Below are 17,476 nucleotides of genomic sequence, written 5' to 3'. Positions count from 1 at the left end.
TGACAGATAAAATTGCATGATAGTACACATTTAATGCCCAATTTTTCTACAGTAGAATATGTTATGGCAGCTCTATTGCGTTATACTTTAAGAATAAACCCGATTAACTTATTAAAACAAAACTATTAAACTATTTGATTGGGAATCAAATTCAAGGCCGGCTATCGGGGCTTTTTCTCAAATTGCATACATGCACCTACTTGAGTGCCTTCAGGCCATCTGGAGCTTAAACAAATTCGATTTTTGACCACTTTGTTTTTTTTTCTCCCATTTTCTCCATGAACCATTTTATTGGTGGAGCTTCACAGAGGCGGTGCAGTCTGGGAGTTTAAGCACCATCTTAGAGGGTCAATTCAATGGTGACATTGGTGGTAGGTTTTCTGGGATAACCTGGGATAGCTGTTCCTGGGGTCCCTGTGTCAAAGTTGAAAAAGTCATCTGTTGTGTCCCTGTTGGCCTCCACCTATTGGCTTGACTGTTTATTTAACTGACCCTTCTCTTCTGCACCCTCTTCACACTGTTCCTCTGCAGTTTGATCTTTCCTCTCCTCATGGCAGATGTGATCTTCTCCCTCGCAGCCCAGAAAGCCTTCATTTTCCTGGTGAGGAGGCACTTTATTTAAAACTTAAATATCAAAGGTTTTGTGAGACGTCATGCAAAAATCAATATTTATTCTAAAGCTGCGATGCATCAGAGCAGTGGAATAGGTCCCTATTTATCATTTTGTGAAAGTGTTGACTACCTAGTAGATTCATATGTCATCTATTTGAAATGAACCACCAGCAAAACTACTGTTAGTTAACCTTTGATGAGATAAGTACCACTGCGGATTAAGAGCTATTCATCCAGTGAATTTGTGTTTCTACTCAGGTTCAGGGTCATGCAATTGCTCTGTGGTATTTTAGAAAGTTGTGTGAAGATTGAGCACAGATGACTTACTATTTCAGTGATAACTTGAATATCTTTTCAAGCTGTTTCTTTCCGTGTTCGTTTGCATTTTGTTCTTCCGGTGGTAACACACTGTAGGTGTTTTATGGTGGGGTGGGTTAAAGTTTAATGATTTAGTGATAGTTACAGTACATATTGAGAACCGCAGCAAGCCTATTACCTATAAACTGCTGCAGATATAGGCAAACACACAGTGAGCAGCCTGAGGGCCTGAGAGAACTCAAGGTAAGAAAACAAATGTTCGCATGTCTAGGAAGGTTTATCTCAATGATCCAGCTGGTGCAATGTTTTATCCAAATCTAAGGCTAGGATTCAAATTCATCCATGTTGTTGTTTTACCTTGTAACATTTCCCTTTAGCTTTTAATCGGTGAAGCAGCTTTCTTCCTTGAGATTTGAAGGCAGGTGGGATTTTTAAATAAATGGTGTGTGGACTGTAATGTTGCACAAAAATGTTTGTTATTATTTATGTAATTTGGTTTAATTCCTCTGACAGATTACCAAATCTGCATGACAGAAGGTTTTATGGCTTGAAGCAAATGGGGGTATTTAAAAACATTTATTATTTTTCTTTTATTATTTTGGGCTACTGAAAGCACAGCCAGGAAGATACACAGAGTCAGATCATCTCAGATAGACAAAACTATTGAGATTTAGACAACTTTACCACAACAATTTAAAGGTTTATTGACTAGCAGAGCCCTCAATACACAATTAAAATCCCTGTTATCTGTGAAGGCTACATTATTTTAAATCTACATTTCAACATATGGTATCTATTTGAGTGTGTTTGTTTTTAGCCAGGGAGTTAAACAATGTAGAGTGAGGTTGGGGCTCTATTGCTGCCCGCAGAGCCTCCATATAATTTGACCTTTTGCAAACAGGACAGATTTGTGCAACACTTACTGTACCTAATGACTGATTTCTTGTCAGCCTCAGCTTTACTTTTAGTCTTGTTCATTATGGATACCACACAAAGATGGGGTGCTGTTGGGCCTTGGGCTGAAATTAGGCAGCTTGTTCGAGTGAATTGACCGAGCTTTCGTTGTCTTAAAATTGACCAAGCTTTCGTTGTCCTAAAATTGACCAAGCGACCTTTGTTTGTAGTGACATAACATTACCTGGGTCACAAGAAAGTTTGGTTACCCTTTACTTGAAGGTATCTACATGAGAGTGACATGACACTGTGATGAACGTGTCATAAACATTATAAACAAGTCATAAACGTTTATGACATAACGCTTCTTTCAGTAAGTGTCATTTGGTTTTTGTCATGACATGTTATGGTTAGGCTAAGGGTAAGAGTTAGGGTTAGGGTTAGGGTTCATGTGTCATGACACAGTCATGACAGTGGCATGTGTTAATGACAGTGCCATGTCACTCTTCTGTAGATACCTTCAACTAAAGTGTTACTGAAAGTTCATTAATACCTGGAGATATTAATAGTCCGCTCAGCTCGTAGAACCCTTCAGCTTAGCAACTGACTTTGTTTCACAGTGAATAACGTTATCTCACATCTCGTTCACTGTTCAGGTTGCTACTTCAGGCTGCGGCCGATAGTACACATGGCAGATAAAATTGCTCGTTAAAGTCGTTATGTTGTTTTGTTGACAATGACATGACTGTAAGCTAGCTTGTCTTGATGTTAAACATACTGTCAAATATTTTTTACTGATTGCCAACTGTACACAATGTTATTGACTTTGGATCTTGCTAGCATAGCGTTTGTAGCTGAGCTGAAGGGTTTTACGAGCTGAGCGGACTATAAATATCTCCGTTTGCTAAGGGTGGCAAGACGTATCTAAGGTCCGTTCTATTCCCTGAAGCAGTGAACGTTTGTTTTGCAGAAGAACCTTATAGGATGGGAATGATTATTCCAGGTATTAGTCAAACCCTCAGGCGTAACCAGGAAAACAAAGTTATTGTTTGGTAAAATTTCGATTGTAAAACGTATTAAAATATGAATTAATGTTTAAAAAATATATATATTTGGCAAGTGACCATGGTATAAGCAGTTCGTCCATTAATACCTGACAATGGACACCTCGTCAGGCATTAACCCCTACATAGGTACAGTACAGCTTCACTGTCATTTCAGTTGTCTTTTTTCTTTCGCAGTAAAGATGAGCAGTCAGCCATGACTGTGTGTGAGCCAATGAGTCCCCAAATATCTTCTGCCTTACTTGGTCTGTTAACCATTGTCGTTACTTACTTATTTACATTAATAGGTTCAAGATTTAACATTATTTACCTGCAGAGATGAGCACAAATACATCAAAAGTATCAAATTACAAATGATTGCTCATCAAATGTATCGAAATAAAGTACTGGTATGACAAAATGTAATATGGTTATGACCCCCTACATCCAAAAGATGAACTCTGCTAATTTCCCACATCATTTGAAGTGGCCAATCAGGATATCTTGCCGGGTGTTTTCTGTCAGTCAAAGCAACCATTGACTGACTACATGAACAGCCAATTGAAATGCAACAGGCAGAACTGAACATCTTTCAGATGACAATAAGCCATAGTGGATGCCTTTTTCAAGAGTGATGCGTATTTGTGCAGTGGAGTAAGTACATTTCTAAGATCTCCAACTTTATAAGCAACTAGTTGAAAGAGTGCATAAGACACTCTGCTGTACTGTTTTGTACAGTACAGCAGAGTATGACAAAGTACAAAATAGTAGAAGTGAAAGAGAAGAAGCCCCCTTCCTGTCACCCCAATACCACCACCACCACCACCAACAACAACAACAACAACTTAAAAAATCATAAAAAAGTGTTCCCTTAACACTGCAGTCCAGGGAACACAAATGTAATACTGTAATTTAGAATGAGATGGGACATATGGCAGAATTCCCTTGCATTGAGCCAAAGACTGTGATGACACTAATTGTTGTGCAGGTTATTTCTACAGTTTAAACCTGGGGATAAAATTGTGTCTTATTTGATGATAAAATTACATTAAATAATATTTGAAGTATTTCAAATACACAAGTATTAAAGCAAGTACAAGCTGTTAAAGTATTTTGTTAAAAGTGAAATCTTTTTTTTCTGTCCAGCAAAATGCAAATTACAAAATACTCAATAGTGATTAAATAGGCTTACGTATATTTAAATATATTTAATTGAAATACTGCCCATCTCTGTTCACCTGTTGGCACATGCTGTAACAGAACACAGATTCAACTCTGTGGTAATAAACTAATGTTCTTCAGTCCTGCTAGGAATCAAAATTTAAACAAAATCCCTTGTTTAAAGGGGTGATAGAATGCAAAACCGATTTTACCTTGTCATAGTTGAATAACGACAGTTCGGTGGGTAAATAGGACATACATAGAAGCTCAAAATCCCATTGACACCCCTTTACTATGAAAATCTCATATTTTGAAACTGCCGCTGAAAACGGGCGAATCTCAACAAAGCTGGAAGTTGACGTTAACCTCCCAAAAACCGGAACCTTTGTCAGCCCTTGGGTGTATCAAAGCCGGTCTACGGAAAGCCGTTCCACTCCCTATTCAGCCCCATTGTACCGAATTTGGTTGCAGTTCCACCATAGTTCCACTGGGGGTGATCGCGGTCCAGTGCAAAATGAATGGGACTCTATGGAGCTAGACGGCTAAATGTGTCTCTTTCCCCCGATTGTCGTTGAGAAACCGCAGATTTGATTGTAGTTTTTGCAAGTTCAACATGGGTTATAGGTCGAAAGTTGAATGAATGAGTACTTATGTCCTTTTGATTTCTGACAGGGGGAGTCGTTGTTGCCCATAACACGCTAGCATTCTGCTAATGGATGCTGATTGGTCAGTGAAGGTCTGATTACGATCGGAGAGCCCGCCTGACGGCATCCAAAGCAGAGCCTGAATGTCAGAGTAAATATTTCGGCGTAGTCTTTAAAACATCAGCAAACCTCTTTCTAGCACGTGTATTAACAGGGAGAGCCGAACCTGTCAGCTGTGTTGTCGATGCCTCGAGAGAAAAAAGGAAGTGACTCAGAGCTTGCCGTAAAGCAGTATCTCCGGCTGTATATGTGTATGATGTCATTAACATTTTAAAAGGCTTTTTAGAACAAAAAAGCGACTTTAAAAAATCTAACACCCAGCAGTGTATATTTTCTTAGCCTCCCCTTTCGAATGCAATATTCAAATTACTAGACAAAAAATGATATCCTGAAAAAAGTGGATTTTGAGGGGTATAGCTCTATAGATCCCCATTCATTCTGCACTGGCCTGTGAGCGCCCCCTATATGGAACTCTGGTGGAACTGCAACCAGTTCAGAAGCCGGAAGTAACGAGTAGGAGTGGAACTTCTTGATATATTAGAAGTTCTTTGGGTGTATTAAGAGAACGGTCACGCCCCAACATTTACATAGGCTACACAACTGACCTGAGATCAGGTAGTCTTCTGAATCTAGGTCACGCAGATCTCTGCTATTCCATTACAAAATTCACTTCTGAAATTTTTTTATGCGAGAAATCAACTATGTAAAGCTCAAATATGGGCCGCTTTACGAAAATGGATGGCTAATTGCAAATTTTGTCCGACTGTGTGTCAGAGTTCAGCGCCGGTGCTGCTTGTGTAGCTGTACCAGCCTGCCTTCCTTCACAGACCCCGGCCTGCTGTGAGGTAGATGGAGCTCCGTCACGACTGGCAGCCCACAGCACTCCATACCCGCGCAAAGTCACCGTCTCTTGGGCTAATGACAACCAAATGCCCCTGCCCTGACAGAGCTCCAGGGCCTGCAACTCCCCTCTTCCTGCTAGCTAAATGCCCGGTGTATGTGAGTGAGAGCACGGTCAGCGAGCTTGTTACGCCAGCAATCTCTTACCACAGGTTTCAGTTAATCTTTTAATGTTTGTAATTATAATGTGTTGAGTTACTTAAACAAACGATTGGGGAAATAAACGCTGCTTGTCCGCGAGTCTCATTGATAGAGCCTGCTGCCGCTCTCACTCACATACACCGGGCATTTAGCTAGCAGGAAGAGGGGAGTTGCAGGCCCTGGAGCTCTGTCAGGGCAGGGGCATTTGGTTGTCATTAGCGCAAGAGACGGTGACTTTGCGCGGGTATGGAGTGCTGTGGGCTGCCAGTCGTGACGGAGCTCCAAGTACCTCATAGCAGGCCGGGGTCTGTGAAGGAAGGCAGGCCGGGCGGCGAGGCAGCAACACAGGCAGCAACACAGGCAGCACCAGCGCTGAACTCCGACACACAGTCGGACAAAATTTGCAATTAGCCATCCATTTTCGTAAAGCGGCCCATATTTGAGCTTTACATAGTTGATTTCTCGCATAAAAAAGTGAATTTTGTAATGGAATAGCCCAATAAACAATGTATAACTTTGCAGTGTCTGAAATATGAGAGTCTCCCATGTGTTTCTATGTAGTTTGCTCAAACCAATCAGCACATAGCTCATTCAGAATATTAATGAGCATACCATATTTGGAAGAAAAGCTCTTGTTCCAAATAGAGCCATATTCACAGGGTAGTTAAGGGCCTAATAAAATAGCATTCGGGCAATTTTCAGCCCAACCAATGTTACATACCCTATTAGGAGACCTTAAGGAACAGTGTAAAATACCCTATATAATCATTCTATCACCCCTTTAAAACATTTTAAATGGTTGATGCTATGAAAAATATTGTCTTTATTTTTGTGACTTTCAAAACAGCAACATTTCAGCAAACAGCTCTAATGAGGGTGTTTGTAAAAATGTTCCAGGTTTTAATTTGTAAATACACATGAAGTCCACATTAACTAAACAAACATCTGGAAATATATGTTACACAAAACTGACATTGTTGTGAACAAGCTACATTTTATCCACATAAGGAATATGCTGCAAGTTTTGTGTACTACTTGTTTCCTCTACTAAATTAGAGGTATCTAGAGGTATTTATGTAATTGATATTTCCATACACCTCATCTGTAGGTTTGAATTGTTTTTGTGAGTTATTATAATGCTTCATCGATTCTTCTAATAATACAATATTATCATTTATGTGATGTGAATTTTGGGTTTCTGATTTTACAAAGTGAAAGTCATTGCAGCTGAATGAATTTGTGTAATTTATTTTTCTCTTGACAGGCATTAAATAAATATATTGCTCCTGCACAATAAAAATGGCAAAGAAGACAATCATTGTGGCACTGGCGATGCTTCTGTTGGCATCTGTCGCCACCTTCGTGGGTGTCTTCTTTGGTGTCGAGAGAAGGAAGCAACCGAGTGACCCGGGGTACTTGAAGGCAGCTGTGGCAGCAGATGCTGGGCCGTGTTCAGAGGTCGGCAGGTGAGAGCGTACACACTCAAACACCCTTCAGGACAGGCACATTGCTCTGCTGTAAACAGACTCATTCATGCATAAAGCAGGAACATTGCTTGCACTAACAGCCATACCCATGCAAATCCCTGTGAACCTGCTTTGTTCTTTGCCAACAGGCCAGGGTTTTAAGATCTTAAGTGTAAAAACTAATCCTTTCCTATGTGTGTTTTGATTAATTTTACTGAAGAGACATACTAATAAAAGGGGGGTCTGCAGTAGATGCCTCTATAGCTGCTTTACTGTGTGTTGGACTTATGAACGCTCACAGTATGGGTATCGGAGGAGGACTTTTCTTCACCATCTACAACGCCAAAACTGGTACACCTTTACTTTCACATACATCACCGCCACAAAGTCTTCTGTTGTTTAATTTCCCACTGACGCAACAAACTCGTACAACTTCCAGATCATCTGGATCCTAAATGCATTTCCTGATTTGTGACTTGTACACAGGGATCGTTGAGACCATTGATGCCAGGGAGATGGCACCTCGCAATGCAACAGAGAACATGTTTGGGAACAGTACAGATTTATCCCAGAAAGGTAATGTTTAACCAGCACAATCAGACATGGATATAAGCTGAGGGAAGTTTCTGTTAACATCAATATAATGAGGATAGTGACAGACAAAAGAGACATTCTTTGATATTCTTTGAGAGCTCTACGCTCAGGAGTAAATAACAAAAGTTTGGGTCTTTGGAGTCAAACCCCACATATTATGGGGTCAATATTACTATGTAATAAATAACTTATGAAGCAATAATCTAAATCGTGTTTCCTTGGCTTCCATGGTTGGTAGGGGGGTTGTCTGTTGCTGTACCGGGGGAGATTCGAGGTTATGAGTTGGCACACAAACGACATGGAAAACTGCCTTGGAAAGACTTGTTCCAGCCGAGCATTGATCTTGCAGAAAAAGGTTTTCCTTTGGGCAGGGCACTTGCCTCTGCTATTTCCAGTAACAAGAAAACAATAATCAAGGACGAAGCCCTATGGTGAGAAGCATCGACATAAGGAGTATAAAACCAGTGTCTGTTTATTTTAAAGTCACTTAAACACATGTTTCATTACCATCTTAAATTATTTTTTCCTCTATTTCAGTGAAGTGTTTTGTGGGAAAAATGGCACCATCCTAAAAGAAAATGACACCATCATATTCACGAGGCTTGCAGAAACCTATAGAAAAATAGCAGAAGAGGGTGCTAATGCTTTCTATCAGGGACCACTGGCTCAGAACCTTGTGACAGATATTCAGGCAGCAGGTAGTATTTTTTATTTTATTGTATATATTGAGAGTTGATGAGCATAGACTGTATAACCAAATTGTCTAAAGTCGTTATATTGTTTATATAAAAGCTGCTTTCTTTGTTAGATTAAAACGCCTATAATTACCAGCAATAGCAAGTTTTCCACTTTTGTCATTCATAGTGAAAAGTTTGCAAAATTTGGTCATCTTTTTACTTTATTTGACAATCCAAACAGCTGTTTCTGCAGATCAGATCATTTTTTGCATTTGCTAAAAAGACGTAAGGACATTTAATAAACTGACATACACCTCTATCTGCACAGCTAACTTTCATGTTAAGAAGGTTTTTCCAGTTCTGTCTAAATATGCATTCACAGTGTGTGTCACTCCGTGTTTAGGCGGTATCATCACAATGGAGGATCTGAAGGATTATGTGCCTGTCTTGGATGATAACCCTTTAAGGGTGAATGTGGGGGAGTACACCATGGCTGTTCCCAATGCCCCAGCTAGCGGCCCTGTGCTCTCGCTGATATTAAACATCTTGAATGGTAAGCTTTGATGCTTTGTCCAAAAACATCCCGAGTGGGAGTGCTTCAATGTGAGCTGCCTTCACTTTGCCAGTCACTCTCTCAGACTCCACTGTGAGCAACATGTTGATCTACTGTAAATAAAAACCTTAGAGTATCATACTACTACATATGTAAAGTTTTTACATTTAACTTCTCCTGAAGAAGACAATAGATTTGTGAGGTTGCGCGACCTCCCATTTAACAGTCAATGTTGACGTCTTTTAACCACAACCATAATCCTTTCCCACCAAGTAGTTTTTAGGCTGTAGGAATATCAATAGACTGACATATCTTAACATTTAATTCATGACTGTCACAAAATGTGGTACATATATTGATGGTTTCCAGACTGTGTATCTCAAAGGGTAGGTTCACAAATTTTCTATCTTAAAACAATAGTCAGGTACCCATATGAACATTGAAACAGGTTTTGCTTGCTGTAATCCTGTTTATACTGGTTATACACAACACATTCTCACTCCCAACTCGTAAAATACTGACGCTTGGTCACTGGCTCTTAGTGTCAGATACAACACCAAATACCCCTTTAGCATCTGCATGGAATGCACCGGGCACAGCAGTAAGCTCAACCGCGGCGCTGTAAGATGATGTAGTATCAAGAACGACAATGGTACCGAGTAGTATGAAAGACCAAAAATCCGCATAAGGACGGTGGTTGGGATGGTGGATGGGTCAAACAACACAGGACTTTCACCCAGGAGACTGGGGTTTGTGTCCCGTTCTTGTCCGCGTGTCACTAAAACGTACATTTTGTAACCCCACCCACGATCTTATCCCAAACCTAACTGTCCCATTTTTGTGCCACATGTCAGTTTAATGTACATCCCGACCCAGAGCATCAAAAAGTGACGGCAAGAGTCCTGACCAAGTGCGTTCAAATATGACGCCAAAGGGCAAGACGCTAAAGGAGACTATTTGCGTCAGTTACAAAAGACAAAGGTACCTGACCAGGCATAGCTTTTTGACACGCTGGGAGTAAGAATGTGTTGCCATACAAGATCCAATCCTAATGTACCTACAATGTAAGGGAATGCTTACATTGACAATGCATTAGGAATCTTCCAACGCATTCTCATGAACGAGCTGCATGCTATTGTACGAAAACTTATGCCTACCTATTCATAAGATATCCCACGAAATTAGGCTGGAGATAGGTCTGGCAATGCAAGACTACTGCAACACTAACAGATAGCAATAAGCAGAAATAAGATACTGAAACAATATCAAGTTTACATTTAACTTCCTCCAATTTAGAGAATGAAGTTAAAACAACTGAGGGAGCGACTCTGTAACCCTGAAAAAAAAGGGTTTTGTTTGATTGAAGTTATTAAGATCAATGATAATTGCAGTCCATGTCTACATACCTGAGAGGCTCAGAGTCTGATCAGCAAAGTTCATGAACACGTTTCTAATCAAATCATTGCTACCTTGACCTATCACCATTAATCATATGTCATTTCTGTGTAAATCATAATCTGCCTGATTTTACTTTATCCATGTTGGCTGGTTGTTGCAGAAAATCCAAACTGTTCATGTTGAAGACACTGAATTTCTGCTACTTTTCAGTAACAGTGACAGTGTCTGCCTCTGAGGATTAGACAAGAAACTTCCTGCTAAAATAATTAATCTCTCTGAACCTTTCCTTTCCTCTGACTGGCCATTCACTCACTGCGGCCCCCTGCCTTACATGCTAACACTAATCTCACCAATTTACCTCTAATTGGACACAGTCGAATGGTGGAGGCTTCATGCACACATTTTAGTGACCGCCAAAAACTTTTATCCTGCTGATTTACCATGACTCCTGCCTCTGTCTGTCAGCTGAAACCCATCAAACCAAAACTCTGATTCCCTCAGCTTTTTTTCCTGTTTCCCCCTTTGGCTGTCAGCTCAGGCTAATACCCACGGTCTGGTCACAGCAGCTTTTAGACTAAATAAAAACACAGGAACAGGCCGGGTCAAGTCCATTTTAGCTGTCTCCTTTCCTACCTGAACAGCCATCTGAATGAATACAGTTGAGTGAAGCTGTGGTTTTAAATCAAGTTACTGATGATTGTTATATTTTCTACAGGGTACAACTTCAACTCAGATAGTATGGCAAGCACTGAGAAAAAGATCCTAACCTACCATCGCATTGTGGAGGCTTTCCGTTTTGCTTATGCAAAGAGGACCTTACTTGGAGATCCGAAATTTCTCAACATCACAGATGTAAGGTCATGGTCTTAAAATCGTGCTTAAAATAATTAAAGGGTTGGTTTGTAGATTGTGGGGTGCCACGCTATGTTTGTGCTACCTACCCAGTGGCAGCAGCAGCTCCTCTTGTAGGAAACAACCTCTCCAAGCTGAAGGCCAAGTATATTGTACTGCATTGATTTAACATGTTCTAATTGGGTGGCAGTGTGCTAAAACAAGGGGGTGCAAAAGTCAGACATTCTCTAAAGTTGTACAATAAATGTTTTAACATGTACAAACAAAGCACTTTAGTTAAAGAGTAAGTTAATACCAGGCTGAAAAGCAGTGTTTTGCTGCTGCCTCCGGTTAAAAGTTTCAAGCCTGTTTCACCTCTGACCACACCCAGCTTAACTGCAGTGATGTCACGGTGTGCTCGATCAAAGCAAGGTGAGAGGTTAAACCGCCAAAGAGCGTGACAAAGCAGTTGTTGGGAATGAAAATGTGCTGCACGGCCTGCATATACTCTGCAGATACAGACACCGCCACATACTTATAGTGGCCCATAAATAAGGATTGCGAGAGATTACTTTTGTATTAGTCAATTGTTTTTGTAAAAGCTTGCATATTATAGCTTTAAGGTTAGGGAAAGATTGTGTTTTTAGTTAAATGTTAAAAAAGAAAACATGCTTGAAGTCACTTTTCAATACTGAACCAAGAGCACAATCTTTTTCTTACCTAAGCTGAGTGCTGTTAGTGCCTAAATACAAACATAAAAAGAGTCATGCTCAAGTTGCAGAATTTGTAGTTTCATAGGGAATACAAATAAGATATATTGGCAGTGATTATTTTGCAGCAACATTTTCCAACTTGGCAGATTCGACATAAACCATGTTTCCTAATTATGACGATAAACGTAATCTAGGTGGCATTATGTTCCTCCCAAAACATGCAAATTTTAAGTATATGACATAAACATACTTTCTAGGAAATCTGATTTGGCATAGATGTGTAATTATTTATCTGCTTATAGAATACAGTGTGATAAGAAAATAGTTATTCCCCTTATAGTGCAATTACTGACTTTAGAGATTACATACCTACATTATAACATGTAATATAGTTTGACAAGCCATTCATCTTTGGAGAGATCAGTGAATCTCTGCTACTTTATCCCAAAGACATGAGTGACTTGAGACATAATTAAAAGCATGCAATACTTTGCCAGTCTTATATTAGTAGGAACAATAGTAAAATGTCCCAGAACATGAACCAATACTTAACAAATAACACTCAATATGTTTCACTAAATATTATTTTCTCTTCCAAAGTTGATCCAGAATATGACTTCAAGTTTATATGCTGATGAACTCCGTAAAAAGATCACAGATGAATCCACACATCACATGAACTACTACGAGCCAGAATTTTACCTTCCTGAAAACCACGGGACCGCACACCTCTCTGTAGTAGCAGAAGATGGAAGCGCTGTGGCTGCCACCAGCACCATCAATCGCTTGTATGACCTCCTAACTGACCTTTCCAAATATTTTTTACAAATTTTAGTTAAAGGCAGGGTTGCTAATGTTGAAAAGCTAGCAAGATTTGAAAGTAGCATCTCTTCAGGGTTCCATCTGACCCCTCCCCCCTGCCCTCGGGGCTCTGACCTACACACACACATAGACATGCACAATTACCTCTGCGTTGCTGCTTCAGAGCAGAGCGGAGAAGAGACCACAATTGTATTCAATGTTTCGTTCACCGGTAAGTAAACACCTACAATTATCATAACGATTATTTACAACAAACATGACTAATGTTAGCAATGTGGCAACGACACACATTTAGCTCAGGTTCGTACACGGGAGGGGTAGAGTACGCGCTGTGGGCCAAGGAGGCATTTCATTGATTCTTTCTAAGCTGTCTGCGAGGCAGTGATTGGGCGTTTCTACAGGATTACAGTAGCCACAGATGATGAATCTTTTTCGCTCCTTTTTCAGAGCCCATAAATTATTTATTGCTTTGGGGGTGTAAAGACAATTTCAAACAATATATTAAAAAGTGTTTATTGGAAATAGTTACCAACCCTGCCTTTAATTGGTCTTGTGCCTGTAACCCCCCTTTGGTAACACTTTATAATAACAAACATCAATAAATGGTCAATTAATTAATAATTAATAGTTAACTTATTTTTATTGAACTATCAATTTACCATTTATTAGTAATCGTTATTATAAAGCATTACTCTCCCCGCTTGTAACGGTTATTGTTTTCCTGCAGTTTTGGCTCCAAAGTCATGTCAAGATCAACAGGGATACTTCTCAACAATGAGATGGATGACTTCAGCTCTCCACTCATCACAAACAGTTTTGGAGTGCCTCCTTCACCCAACAACTTCATCAGGCCAGGTTAGATTTAAACACACACACACACACACACACACACACACACACACACACACACACACACACACACACACACACACACACACACACACACACACACACACACACACACACACACACAAACACATATACACACACACAAATACAGCAACACAAATTGTAATATAGATTGGCTGTTTAACAGTAGGCAGGTTTAAAGTCACACACAGGTCAACCCTCCCTTCTTGACACTTTACATTGTTTCATCTTTTGTTTTTTGTGCATTACTACTAAAAATACAGTGTGGATCTTCATTCATTTTTTTACAACTTTAAATCAAAGTAGATATAAAGTGATTAATTACAAATATAAAATAATCTTGTGGAGATTTCTCTATACAAAAAAGCCATTTTATATCTACTTTGATTCAATGTTGTGAGACAAGATGAATACTTTTTATAGGCACTGCAAAGCACATCCACTTGTTTCATTTGACCTTGTTAACTTAAACTATCATTAAATTTGGTTAAAAGGAAAAAGGCCAATGTCTTCCATGTGTCCAACCATCCTCTTTGACAAAAACAACAAAGTTAAGATGGTGGTCGGAGGCTCAGGAGGAACGAAAATCACCACTTCTGTCGCTCAGGTAAGACATAAGCCACAGTCTGAAAGTTATCCAGCTAAATTAATGAATTGTACTATTGTAACTTGTTACTCCCTGGCTATTACAGTAAGGTTATCATTGGCTGAAATGTTTGCTGTTTTGTAGGTAATTCTGAATGCACTGTTCTTTGACTACGATCTGAAGAAAGCTGTGTCAGATCCGAGGTTCCACAACCAGCTGAGTCCCAACACCACTGTAGCAGAGCCTGACTTTGACAAAGTGAGTGTCACAAACAGAAAACAATGCTGATATGTGACTAATAGCAGGGCGGTGTGGTGTGTAGGGAAACAATCCTTCAACTTAAAGCCCAGCTAACACTGAGCCCTTATACCTCAGTCATGACCGTCACCCGTCACACTCTTCATTACTGTATTTGTGAATAATGTTCATAAAGTTATTGTCAACACATTCTCATCAATGGGTTTGTGATATCATACGAAAACTTAAGCACAACAATTTGTATGATCTCTTATGAAAATATGGCGACTGGTTACTGGCCTACGTTACAGTTAAGTTTAGCTAACAACTACCGGTGACTGTGATGCGCCTACCGGTCACCATGAGGTGACACTGGTGACATTGTGACAGTTAAGTTTAGCCATCAACACGACTGGTTAAGATTAGAATTTTTTGGGTTTGGGTTAAAACACTGGTCCCCTTAAGTAATACTTCTGGGACACAAACACCCATTTCCTGGGTGAAAGTCTTGTTTTTTCCTATTAACTTCTTCCGGGACACAAACTCTGTTACCCTGCTTGAAAGTCCGAATTACAACCGAATTACAGTGCATTACTTTTCGTAGCTGTATGAATGGTTCATGAGAACAGTATGCCACACATTGCCAGTTTTCCTTAGTTTGCATGGAGTCTGTGTGTTTTCATATATGCGTCTGTTTGCAGGACGTCCTGGATGGTTTGGCATTAAAGAACCATGAGACAGAGTTCCTCAAATCAACAGGAGCTGTGGTGCAGGCAGTGGTTCGCTATGATGACGGACTCCATGCTCAGTCAGATCCTCGCAAGTGGGCGTATGCCGCAGGGTACTGAGGTCATAAACACACCTCTGATTATGCCGAGAAACTGTAACCGTGTGAACCTTGACACCAGTAGTACGAGCTGGGAGATTAGAGACTTGATAAAGATCCAGGAACCATTATCCGCATCAATTCTTCTCTCATTACAATTAAATTCAGTTCAATTCAATTTTATTTATAGTATCAAATCATAACAAGAGTTATCTCAGGACACTTTACAGATAGAGTAGGTCTAGACCACACGCTATAATTTACAAAGACCCAAGAGCAAACATTTAGTGTGACAGTGGCGAGGAAAAACTCCCTTTTAGGAAGAAACCTTGGGTGGTGAGAAAAACTTCCTTTTACACACAACACAACTCAGATAACAGAACATTTCTGCTTGCTCTGACTGTGAAGACAAAGTGCCTCAGTATGAAATGAATTATGAATATTGACTTTCATGCCCAATGCATTTACATGTCACATCATCATTTCATGCTATTAAAAAACGCACAAGACATTTGGATGTTATTTTAAATATAGCTTTACCACCATCAGTGTTTTGTTCACCCTGTAAATGTGTACAATTCTACTACTGTACCTATTTATGAAGCACTTTTGTAAATCATTCACAGTGTAAAGCTGTTTCCTGTTGTTGTCGTCCATTAAAGATATGAAATGTGAATTCTACAGTAATTATTAACGTCAAAGAAATCAACCAAAGAGACCTCGAATATATTTCTTTTTTTGTATTTTAAAACTTTATAATATTTCACCAGGACTGTTCATTTGAGGTGTCAGCAAACAGAGGGAGAGCAGGCATAAGCTGTTGTTAAAATAAAGGACTGTAACACCTCAGGGTCAAACAGTCTTACTTAATGACCTACTGTAATTTCCCACAAGTGCGATGGCCTGTAATGACCTGATAACGACATTACAGCTGTCACGGTCACCGCTGGGATTCAGGGCTCTTCTATTCTCATGTTAATGTGTTACATAATTACTGAAATGTATAAAAGTGTAAAATGATACTGCCTTAATCAACTTTTGGCTACAAATGGCTGGTTCATATATGTGATAGAAACAGTTTTATAATACAAAGTGATTTAACAATTACAACACTTATATTTATTTTAAAACAAATAAAGGAAAATCTCAGTGTGAATTTGGTCATTTCTATTGTAAATGGTTTTTTTTCAGCAGGCTAACATGCTTACAAAGACAGCGTTAGCATGCTGGTGCTCATCAGGTATAATATATATTTTTTGTTTGGGTTATGTTTAGCATGTTAGCATGCTAAAATGTGTCTTAGCACTAAACACAAAGCACAGCTGAGGCTGGTGGTAATGTCAGTAGTTTTCCAGATATTAAAGTTTTGGAAAAACTAAGATTTACGCCTGATGGTGACACATAAAAAGTGAATAGATCACCAATGTCAGCAGGATTCATCCTCTGGGACTATGAATGTCAGTGCAAAATGTCATAGCAATCCATCCACAGAGGTGTCAAGTAACTAAGTACAAATACTTTGTTACCTTACTTAAGTAGAAAATTTGGGTATCTATACTTTACTGGAGTAATTATTTTACAGGAGACTTTTTACTACTCCTTACATTTTCACGCAATTATCTGTACTTTCTACTCCATACATTTTAAAAATAGCTTCGTTACTCCTATTTCAGTTCGGTTCATTTTCATTCCGGCTTGTCATTGTTAAAAACCCCCACAAATAAACAAAAACCTATCCAGATAAATCACGCCATCCGGATAGAGTGAATTTGATTGTGGTTGGATAAGAAGTATATAAATATATCATTCCGACACCCTATTGGTTTGTACGCGATCCATCACACCAGCACATGACACAAATCACATCACACTCCAGCAAGGAAATAGCAGACGTATGTAGCCTAGTACAAAGAAATGTCCCAACCAAGCACCGGCAATATTCTTGTCAAGTTTTGTTATCTTACATCCGTTGCCCTCACAGATTCCTGGAGCTAAGCTTGGATGTACATTTACAGTACATTCCAATAAAGGCTATTGATAACGTGCCTCTGAAGTTTGACTTTTTGCACCATTACAATACTTATAGGCAACTAGTCATCATATTTTCAGCTCCATTAAACATATTATATT

The 17,476-nt window shown here is 39.4% G+C and overlaps 1 protein-coding gene across 1 annotated transcript; it reads left to right on the top strand.

Annotated features, from left to right (window-relative positions):
- The first annotated feature begins 933 nt into the window (after window positions 1-933).
- ggt1b (gamma-glutamyltransferase 1b) lies at window positions 934-16,177 on the top strand. The gene is made up of 13 exons (XM_039780804.1): window positions 934-1,173; window positions 7,038-7,239; window positions 7,460-7,590; window positions 7,726-7,815; window positions 8,072-8,264; window positions 8,371-8,531; window positions 8,914-9,063; window positions 11,177-11,313; window positions 12,606-12,793; window positions 13,555-13,682; window positions 14,192-14,304; window positions 14,428-14,541; window positions 15,222-16,177. The coding sequence occupies exons 2-13, from the start codon at window positions 7,073-7,075 to the stop codon at window positions 15,366-15,368; spliced, it is 1,719 nt and encodes a 572-aa protein (XP_039636738.1). The 5' UTR covers window positions 934-1,173; window positions 7,038-7,072; the 3' UTR covers window positions 15,369-16,177.
- The last annotated feature ends 1,299 nt before the right edge of the window (window positions 16,178-17,476 follow it).

The sequence above is a fragment of the Perca fluviatilis genome, chromosome 17 (assembly GCF_010015445.1).
Source record: "Perca fluviatilis chromosome 17, GENO_Pfluv_1.0, whole genome shotgun sequence".
Classification (NCBI taxonomy): domain Eukaryota; kingdom Metazoa; phylum Chordata; class Actinopteri; order Perciformes; family Percidae; genus Perca; species Perca fluviatilis.
The sequence above is the reverse complement of the archived record's forward strand: the minus strand, read 5'-3'. Positions and strand labels throughout refer to the sequence as shown.

Bases quoted from the DNA above. Each gene is read 5' to 3' on its own strand.
- ggt1b (XM_039780804.1), top strand. From the start codon at position 7,073: ATGGCAAAGAAGACAATCATTGTGGCACTGGCGATGCTTCTGTTGGCA. The intron at 7,816-8,071 runs GTAATGTTTAAC...CATGGTTGGTAG, and splicing joins TACAGATTTATCCCAGAAAG to GGGGGTTGTCTGTTGCTGTA. The intron at 8,532-8,913 runs GTAGTATTTTTT...CTCCGTGTTTAG, and splicing joins GACAGATATTCAGGCAGCAG to GCGGTATCATCACAATGGAG.